General features: G+C 40.8%; 1 protein-coding gene across 6 annotated transcripts in view; it reads right to left on the minus strand.

The window, feature by feature from the left end:
- The window catches only part of SORCS1 (sortilin related VPS10 domain containing receptor 1), a 528833-nt gene that overhangs the window by 17901 nt on the left and 500225 nt on the right, over window positions 1-10707 (minus strand). For all 6 annotated transcript variants that reach the window (XM_019661209.1, XM_019661205.1, XM_019661207.1 and 3 more), the window contains exon 24: window positions 2061-2160. In XM_019661209.1, the coding sequence (XP_019516754.1) occupies window positions 2061-2160 (100 nt within the window). The remainder of the gene's footprint in view (window positions 1-2060; window positions 2161-10707) is intronic.

The raw sequence follows: 10707 nt of genomic DNA on the forward strand, positions 1-10707 counted from the left end.
TTCTGGACTTTGTTCTTTTTCCACTTCAACCAGCTATGTAGCCGTCACCACCATTCACCAAGGACCAAGGATTGACCTTCTGGGTAGGAAACAGCCCGTCTAGACCATCAAATGCCCTTGAAGAAGCTGGCAGCCTTCGTTCAGACCTTAGGCTTAGGGGCTGCTCTTCTAGGTGCTGCTTAATTGTTCCCTGTTCTCTTACACTTTCTAAATTTCTTCAGGGCATTTTCATCAACAGTAAAACTCAGAAAGGGGAACTTGTGAATTTGTTCCCTGCCTAGCTTTCCCTGGTGGTGGAAGCTTTGTGAAAGCAGAGACTATCTCATGCTAAGAACAATGCTTGGCTCAGACTAGGCAAGTACTCAACAGACGTCTGTTCAGTGGCTGAGTTAGGATGGCGACCTGTAGAGCAGCACATCTGCCCGACTCAATCCTCCTTACTCTTGAGAGTCATTGTCCTCAAGGTACCACGCGAATCAGTCACGCCTCTGCTCAAAGGTCTCCATGGCTTCCCAGAGCCACCAAAGGAAGTGCAAACTGCTCAGATGACATATCTTCACACGCTACCTCCATAGCCCGTGCTCAGGATTGGCAGCTTTTAAATAATTGCTCTCTGAGGGCACTGGGATTCTTTTTTAAATAAAAATTTTTTTATGAAACCCTAATAAAGAAAAACATATAGAATGTAAGCAGAAAAGAGGCCAACCCGCTTGGCCTTCCTCCAGACCTAGGCACACCGCCGGAATTCCTAGGAAACCAGAGAACGGAGTTGGAAACTGTTGCTCTTTGTCCCCACTGATTCAGCATCCACAACGCCCTCAAGGCTTCCATGCTCCTTCCTTGGTGCTTTGGTGCTTGGAAAACCTCTGGAGTTCAAGCCTACGCATTCTTCAAGGTCCTTCCAAAAGACCACCTCCTCCATGATGCTTTCCTATCTCATTCTGATTGGGCACAATTTATCTCTGCTTTAAATTTCCTATGCAGCTTTGTTAATAATAATAATAATAAGAATAATAATAATAAGTAAAAAAATAGCTTACTATGTGCTGGGCACTATTTTAAGTGCATTGCCTGAATTAACTTAATCCACACGCAATCCCATTGACACAGGTGCTACTGCCATCTCTAAGGCACAGAGAAGGAAAGTCTCTTCTCAAGGTCTACATAAGGAGTGACCGATGAAGCCAAGATGGAAACCAACAATCTGGCTACAAAACTGCAAAATCCAAATGCTTACATATGCTCAGTGGGCTCTTTATGTAAGCATTTGTGCATCTCACTCCTTGAGATACCCCACCATTGCCCATTTTCCGCACCCCACAGCACCACCATCACCACTGCCAGCACCAAACTTTGCCACACCACAACCAATTACGTACATTTTGAGGACAAAGACCATGTCCTACGGGCCTTTATACTTCATGTAGCACCAGCGTGGTACTCTGCAAAACTATGCTCAATAAATATTGTAAATATAATTTAGGATTAATAGAACACAATGATATCTATTTCTTTATACTTGGGGCTACCTGAATTATCACTGAGATTTTACATAGCCTTGGGAGGAGGGTTCCACTCTCCTACCTTTTACAGGTGAGGAGACAGAAGCACAATGACATGAATTCATTTGGAAGACCATGACCAACTCAGGGCTCAGTCCCTGGCTATGGCCCTGTACAATTCCTTAGTCCCAGCTGCTTAGGCTGCATGACTTATTTCCAACACTTAAAGAAAGAAAATTATCTGTGATATGAATGATTTGAAATTAAGGTTTCAACGAAGCACCGGAAAAAGTTATCTGTAGGGAAGCACACTATCATTTGAGGGGTGTGTATCTAGTGATCTGCTGAAGGCTTTTGCTAGGGACTAAGAAAAGTCACTTTGTCCTGCTGCCTTAGGGGTCCCCATTAAGACAAACATGCCAAGTGAGGGAGCCTCCAAAGACTGATGCCCTATTTCTGATCAGGAGCAGCGCCCTCTGGTCTTGTTATGCTAAACAACAGATCGGGGTCCCCCTTTGCTAGAGCCTCTGGTGAGCACCCAGGGATGTGGAAACTGACCTGCTGTTAAGTGGGCTGCGTGGACAAGGACTTGGACCCCGGGCTTCAGCTCAAAGTGCACCGAGTTCAGGTTGAGCTTGTGGATCAGCAGCTCTGCGATCTGAAAGAAAAAGCATCATCGTGAGAACCACCGGAAGTCATCATACTGACTTTAAACAAACGTGCTGAGAAACAGCCATTGTATTTACCAAGGCATTCCCAATATTAGACCCGTAAATCACGTAAGTGAGTTTTAAATAATCTTGAGTTTTTATTCTAGAATATGCAGAAATCATTATTTTTAAGCATGGCCTTACTTTCCATCCTAAATGCTACAAAATTGGACAAGCTATTAGTGAATCAAATAATTTGTCCTCTTAAAATATTACCCTGTGTTATTCTTAGAAAAGTTACCCCCCGGTTTTTTTAGTGGCTTTCTTATACACAGAACTTAAAAGAAGTAGATATGTACAATTTACATTGTGGTGCGATCCCTGTACATTTGCCTTACTTCTTGATAATGGAGTCCTACTTAATCCTCCTTATGCCTCCCACCCCTTCCCAAACCATGCCCTGTGGCTTTCACAGAACCCTTTTGAGTATTTATTGAATGGCAAATATAGTTCTTCTACAATAATAAGTCACACAGTTAAAACAAAGTGCAGCCACAACTTAAGTAACGAATCAGCTGACCCTTGTTTAATGATTATGGGCATCTGCTGACAGATCCTCAGGCTGACACGTGTACTGGACAAACCCAGGGAATTCTGGGCCACAGAACACTTCACCCCAACATGGGGCAAAGAACCTTGTTTAGGTAGTACCAGGATAAGGTAAGGTTTTAAAGACAAAGTGAAACCCCGTTCACTTGTTTAAAGTAGGAGACCCAGCTCAGTTCGCCCTGTTTCGCTTATCTTTTTGAACAATTTCTGAAAAGCTAGCCCCACACGCCTGTAATTTCTATTTGGTCTCCTTGCCTTATTTTTAATATTTAATCATCAATTTAGTATTTTACTTGATATACTTTTAAACCTACTTAGATGCTTTCCAACCATGATTCTGCTAAATTCTTGCTTCCTTCCTTTTCTATGAGTTGTGTTTCATTTTGTCCACTGAGTTGCCAAAATGACACCTTTGATCCTTTTATCAGTGAGGCAGGGCCAGATGGCTTTGTTTTGAAGCACAGAGTCCCTTGTAGAAGACTCTGCTCGGTAACAGAACCGAGCTGCCCTGCAGGTGAACTCCTTTGCTTAACAGCAGGAACCAGGGATGACTGTCAGTGACCTGTAGTTGAGCACCTGGGATCCAGTGCAAGCTCAGCCTCTCAAATGTTTGCATTTGGCAAACCACGCAGAAAAACAAGATTGTAATAAAATTGCATTGAAGACAACTTTATTCTCTATAATAGGATATTCTTTTTCCTGGGAACGGGAAATCTTTCATAATGCTCCAGGGTTATAGAAAGAGTGGATTTCTAATACAGACTATAGAATGGTTTTCCTCCACGTTCTCTAAACTGTTGCAATACACAAGTTCCTACTCTACCGTATTCTTATCATTCATTTGGTAAGGTCTTTATAGGAATCTGACAGTGGATTTTTAGTAGAAGTCAATCAGAAAGGTTTTGGTTATGAAATACACATATGCACACACATACGAGGTGTGATAAAAAACATGGTGCATGTTTAAATAAAAAAAACCTTATTACAGTAAAAGACACATTGTCATTAATCTCCCTCGCTTCGAACACTTATCCCATCATGCTTGCCACTTTCAGAAGCAGTTCTGGAAGTCCTCTTCCATAAGTGTCTTTAGTTGTGCTGTCGTGGCTGCCTCGATGTCCTGAATCAATCCAAAACATTTACCTCTCATGGTCATCTTTATTTTGGGGAAGAGCCAGAAGTTGCAGTGTGCCAGATCCGGTGAATAAGGTGGATGAGGACACACCGTAATGTTTTTATTTGACAGAAATTTCCATACCAGAAGTGATGTGTGACACCGAGTGTTGTCATGATGGAGGATGAAACCATCTGCCCATTTCTCAGGCCATTTTCTATGCACATTGTTTCTTAAATGCTCTAATAAGCCCTTATAATAGTCAGAGTTCACCACAGTGTTCCTGGGTACAAACTCAGCTCGCACAATTCCATCAAGGTCAACAAACACAATTCACATCACCCTGATGGCACTCGGCTGCAGCATTCACTGTGTTGTTTGATCACACCTCGTACACACATATAGAAATATGTATATATGTGAAATATGTACACTATATATGCATAAAATATGTTTATCTATATATGATATACATGTGCACATAATGTGTATGTATACCGTCTTATATTTGTAGAAAAAATACGCCAACTTAAATAGGAAAGACTTGACAGAAGTAATTAAGGAATGGCCCTGTGTTAGAGTCTATCACGTGGTCAAAATGGAACTATGCATCTGCAAAAGAAAGACTTTTCTTTTTCAACCAGTTGAAGTGGAATTTATTTCTTATTCCTGAGAATAGTTTTTTCCTCAACTGAGAGATATAAATAACTAAACCAGAAAACAGAGTTCATCAGAACAACATACTTCCTATTTATAATCTCCAGGAGAGTCCCTTGTGAATATAATTAACTTCCCATATTTGTTTTCATTTATAACACTGCTTCATTGGCTTTATCTATATCATTTACACAATTAAGCAGGCTATGCAAAAATAAGTTTCATGTATTTGCCTTGCATCAAAGGACATGCAATAAGGAACACATTATTTGTGGGAAAGAAACTATGCATAGAAAGAAAACTAAATAAAATTCACATTGCATACAAGAATAATCTCAATTAGAACCATGTACTTCTCTATTCATAAATGAGCATGAGACTTGGCAGATTTTGACAATATTTTAAATGTTCTCCATGCCGCTTGCAGAAGTGTTTATCCTGTATTGTTTTCATCAGATCATGAACTGTTTTGTGTATAAATATAGATGATATAGATGCAGATAGATATATAGAGATAACTATAGACAGGTAGATATAGGTAAGATATATAGATAAAGCTGTAGATAGATCTATAGATAGATATAGATATAGATGTAGATAGACATATAAATATAGATATGGATATATATTTTAAGTATGTTATTTATGCATTGAACACTTCATATTGGTGAAGTTGCATGTTTCTTACCATTTTTTCTAACTCAGAATGCTTTAGGTCCTTAGAGCTGATATCTCCATGGAAAGGAGGAGAATGGAGCTCCAGGGACATACCTAAGTTTGCCCAGTTAATATCTGAAATGTTGAGAGTAGACTTCAATATGATTTGACTCCTAATCCTAGTATTTCCATTAAAAACATTTTCCTTTAACCAGCTAACAAAGACAGAGAGAGAGCAAAAGAGATTTGGAAAGAGGTCAGGCTAAGCAGATTTAGGAGATTTAAGAAATGCAGATTTCTTTAATTATGCTGCCATCTCTGATTCATCTGTGAAGCACACAACTTGTAATACCAGTTCCATGTCTGCTGACCAATATGAGTTACAGGACTGGATATTTTCTCACACTATCCTCAGGATCGCCACATTCTGTTTGCCAGTTAATATAATTTGTTATGTTTGGGAGTCTTTGGCTATGAAAGAAGGAGAATAAACTGGAATACACAGAAAAGTGTGGTGACAGCCTAAATGAGATGAGCAAAACCTTGCATGATAAAGAATCAAGCGCAATAATATGTGATTGCTGGGAGATTGGACCTGCTGAAGCAAGTTGAATTTATTTTTCCTTTTCTGTCCAGTGAAAGTGTGTTATCTCAGCAAATTTTATTTATCCTTTGTGCTGTCAACCCTCGTATGCTGCTGCTTTTCTACACAGTTCATTTTCTATTCTCCTCCAGCTAAATAATCATGACCAAAGAAGCAGCACATTATTCTTGGCATCTGACAATTGGTAGACTACGCCTGTGATTCTAATGAAACTGACACTTCACTTAAAGTACCACTTAAAAAGACAGAGGGGACTCAGAAATACTTCAATTCTCCTCCTTATCTCTTTCACAAAATATGAAATTTAACTGTAACAATGAAAACAAGCTAGGTTAGGCTGAAGTAAACAATGTTAAAATCTCAGGGGCTTGAGACAATGAAGGCATATTTCTTGCTCACACAGCAGGTAGGCAGTGGTGCTAAGATCATAATGGTGACTCGCAGAGTGACTCAGTCTGGCGGAGCAGCACCCTCAAACGTCTCCATTCACAACACCACCGAAGGGAAAGGAGCTCTCAAGGTTTTGCAGCTAGCACTTACTCCTAGGTACTTCAACTTGGAAGTGATGCATATAAAACTTCTGCTCCTGGGTCATTGGCCAGAACTGCCACAATTAGTCACATGGCTCTGCCCACAGAAGAGATTTATGGGTACAACCCTACCGTGTATCCAGAAGGCAGCGAGCTGGAAATATGCAGTCAACAGTGGCGAGGGGTACCACCCAAAGGACACGTTCAACATCCAAACTATTTTTAATAAAACCAACAGGGGAAAACATACTCTCAGATAATTAGAATGGTCATAGAAAACACTGAAACATGAAAAAAGAGAAGTTTAAGGACAACAGAGCAGTAGTGTAATAACTCTGTATAGTGTCAGATGAGTACTAGACTAATTGGGGGGGTTGCTTTGTAAATTATATAAATGTCTAACCACTACACTGTACACCTGAAACTAATATAAAATGGTACTGAATGTCAACTATAATTGAAAAAATAAAATAAAATGAAATGCCTAAGACGTTTCCTGGGTGATATCATGAAGAAACACATTGGCCATACTTCCTCCTCTTGTATTACCCAGCTCTTAGCTTCTGTCACCTTTGTCACCTTATTTTTGGTCTAACTCTTCTTACCTATTCTACTTTGAGTTACAGTTTCCTGCTTTAATGACATTCCTTGTGAACTCCAGAGCATTTCTATAGTTTAACTCCCCGCATTAAAAATCCTGGACATGGTTGACTATGAGGACATAGAGAAAACAGTCTGAGATTATCAATTATGTTTCAGAATGAATCTTTATTCCTTAAAATGCTGCCAATAACCAGTCCCATTTTCCGAGGTGCCTTTTCTTTCCCTGGATTTTGGACTCTACATCTGTTAAATGTATGTGGGAAAACAAAAAACCGAGGAGGGAATTCACTGTTAGCAGTTGACAATTTTTTCCATACTCTTCTTGTTCCTTTTAAGCGTTTCTGTGCCCTTTAAGGATTCTGCAAGACAACCTGTAGGCTCCCTATCTCCCCAGCACAGGATCAAAAACAACCTTGGCAGAGCATGATGGCCTTTTCTTCCTCCAGGAGAGCCAGTTACAAAGCCGGCTCACCTCTGAGGACTCAGAGAGAAGGAGGGAGCACAGTGATGGTGGGGGAGGGGCAGCTGGCCTCAGGGTAGCAAGATGTGCTATCCTTGATGAGGCCAGCAAAGGGCAAGTGAGCCTCTTCTCACTCACCGGAGATCTGAAATCAAGACTAGTGGAACCCTCCCAGACAGAGGTCACTTGATTAACCCAGCCTATGTTATCTTGATAACAAGGTCAAGTACTTCTCACTGTGAGGGATTTTCAATTTATTTCACAGACAGGAGAGCTGGATCTAAGTTAGCTTCCCTCTCCCTAGGGAATGGTATTAGAGGGAGCTAAGGGAGTAGAGACAAGAGCCCTTTGCTGGGGTCTTGGCCTCCCAGTCTTCAGGGTCCATCTGGCCAGGGTCCCACTTCTTCCCCCGCTGGGGGTTCTGTGCTATATCTTTATAAGAAAGGGGGGCCAGGGCATTAAGAGGGAGGACAAGGTCAGCCTTTCCCAAATTCCATCTGGGATTTGGAGTGCAACCTTCAAACAAGGGGGGGTAGGGTGAGTCCTTTCTGTTCTTTGGTTTTTGCTGTGCATTCATTTAAAATCTCTGTGTCATTATTACAAAGGAAATCGGTCGCTTTTTCCTGTTGCACTTTCCCGCCCACATTTTTCCTTAAAGAGCCATGTCCTACATCTTGGTCCATTTGATTTAAGAGGGGCTCCCAAAACCCCTGATCCAGGGAGGGTATAACGCATCTGAGCTGACAGAACTCTATCCCTCTGACCACGGGGCTAGTTCAGAGATGATCGCTTCTCCCATGTTGGACCAGTGAGAACTGTCAGCCGGGGCTCTTGTGATGGGGTCAGGGGCAGGCACTGTCTTCTGGAGGGGGTTGACAGGCTGACTAAACAGAAGCTGGGGCTTCCGGTGGCCATTCTTGCTGCCCTAGGTGTTGGCTTCATTCTTAGGCAGATTTCCCATGTTGCAGCAGAGAAAAGAGATGGAGTAAAAGGGAGAGAGAGATGGGAATAATTCGATGACACTTTTGAGTGGCTCTGAACTCATCCATGCCTGAACTGTATCCTGAGACTTCTCAACTAAGCTCAAAACTTCACCTCTTCCTTTAATTTGATTGAACTGGATAGCTGTTAATTGCATCATATATATATATATATATATATATATATATATATATATATATATATATATATATATATATATATGTATATATATATATATATATATGCATCATATACGTATGCAAAGCACCTCTCATTCATCCTGGTGCAACAAGCTTGGTGCTTTTGGGCCCACAGAAGTACAGTGGTACCCCAATCCACTTCTGCAGCATGGGGGGCAGGTCAGAGCCACTAGGCTTGAGAGTGAGCTGCAGAAACAGAAATAGGATTTCCTTCTCCCCAAAGAGTTGTGTCACCTTAGGTAAGGCATCTCCATGTTGGGACCTAAGTTCCGTCATTTCAATCAAGTGACTGAGTCAGAGAGAAGGACGAAAGGACCCCTCTTCAGAGGGAAACTAGAGGCCTCCAATGTGGCGCCTCCGTTCACAGGTGCTTGACACATGGCTCAGTTTGAGATGTTGATTTCATTACTGCACCTTTGACTCGGGGTATTGCTATTCTCTGCCACTAAGACACTGACCTTAAGTGCTTGGTTGCACATTGCTTTGATCACTGTATTTAGTTTGAGTCCTGGATAAGGCTGATGCACTGGCGATTTCCTTGAAAAGAGTTACAATGTCTAGCTTGGTACTTTGTTTTTCTTTAATGCTATAAATCTGCATGATCACAGGTGTGTCATCCTCACTCCAGTAGAGTCATTCATATATATATATGCTCTTTCTGTTTCTTACTGGCCTCAAGTTCTCTTCTGCAATTTCATTCATTAATCTTTTTTTCCCTTTATTCCCACCATCCCCTTTGCTCCAATATGTACCCTTGACTATGCCAGCCTTTGATCTTGTTTGCATTTTCTATATCTTCTCCCCCATCATCAAATGGCCATAAATGCAACCATGATCCATTTACTGGCCATCGACTATAGGACAAGCACTTTGCTGTATCATTTCTTTAATGATCCCTCAAACACTTTATGAGATACATATTTTACATGGTGCACCTTTGGCTGAATTATTAACTTCTCCGGTCCTTATTTTCCTCATCTATAAAACAGACACAATGAATATCACAGCCAAAACCTGGTTTGTATTTCTCCAAACCTGTGCTTTTTTTCTAATAAAATGGCTGAACTCCTTATATGTATATTAAACACGAAGTCACATAGCCTTCAAACAAGCCAGCTGCCATCAGATCTCTGATTAATGGTTTATCAATACTTGGTACCAGGATTCCTCTGGGCATTTGTTCAGCTCTCTGAGAAAGCCTCTGCAGGAGGCATTCAGACAAGACAGAGGATGAAGAAAACAAGATGCATTCCTACACAAGCAGAAGCTTCACTGAGCATACTCCTCTTCTTTCTACATTTCCTCTCAAAGGAACACCTGGAATCTATTCTATTTTTAGAGAAAAATGGAATGTGTGAGCAATAGAGATGCACAGATGATGTGGTTCCTTGGAAATTTGCTGGCTCTAAATCTGGACTGTTCCATACTTGAAAAGACTATAATGTGGATTTCATGGATAATCTGTGAGATTTCTAGAGGAGGGACAACTGTAAATGTTCACACCTAAAGACCCTGGATAGTGATCTATCTTCCTTCTAGGCTCTTATCAGTAATGCTGATAAGAAATGATCCATTTTTTCCTCCTACTAAATTGCAGGGGCAGATAATAATTTGTAGAATATAATGGGAAGTGAAATGTCAGGTTGAACAAAGTCAAGGTCAGGTACAAGCCTAATGGGTTACCTGCTGCCTGCCCTTCAATTGCACTTCACTAGCAAACGTGGTTCAACGGGGCTTTCCACGATAGCTATGTTCTTTATTATTTGCACATGGAGAAAATTATAGAGGTGAGTCTTCTGCCAAGTGAAAAAGTGGCAGTTGAAAGGAGGGTGTGTGCTAGGAGGCGGGCCATGCTACAATTTGGGGTTGTTGTTAATAAGGCTGTTAGAGGAGTTTCTCAAGCCATCTTGGAAGACTAGAGATCATGGGACTAGATTATGGGTTTATTGTAAGTAAATTGAAAAGCTCCAAGTGTTAGAGGGGGAAAAGCCAATATTTATTTAGTGGCTGAGAGGAGTCCTATTTTTAATTTATCTGCCAGAAAGAACTGACAGACTGAAATCACACAGTTTCTAACAGGGTAACCAGACCGAGGATGATCTTTTTTTTTTTTTTTTTTTTTTTTTTTTTTTTTTTTTTT

The sequence above is a fragment of the Hipposideros armiger genome, unplaced genomic scaffold, assembly GCF_001890085.2.
Source record: "Hipposideros armiger isolate ML-2016 unplaced genomic scaffold, ASM189008v1 scaffold_339, whole genome shotgun sequence".
In the NCBI taxonomy this organism is placed as follows: Eukaryota; Metazoa; Chordata; class Mammalia; order Chiroptera; family Hipposideridae; genus Hipposideros; species Hipposideros armiger.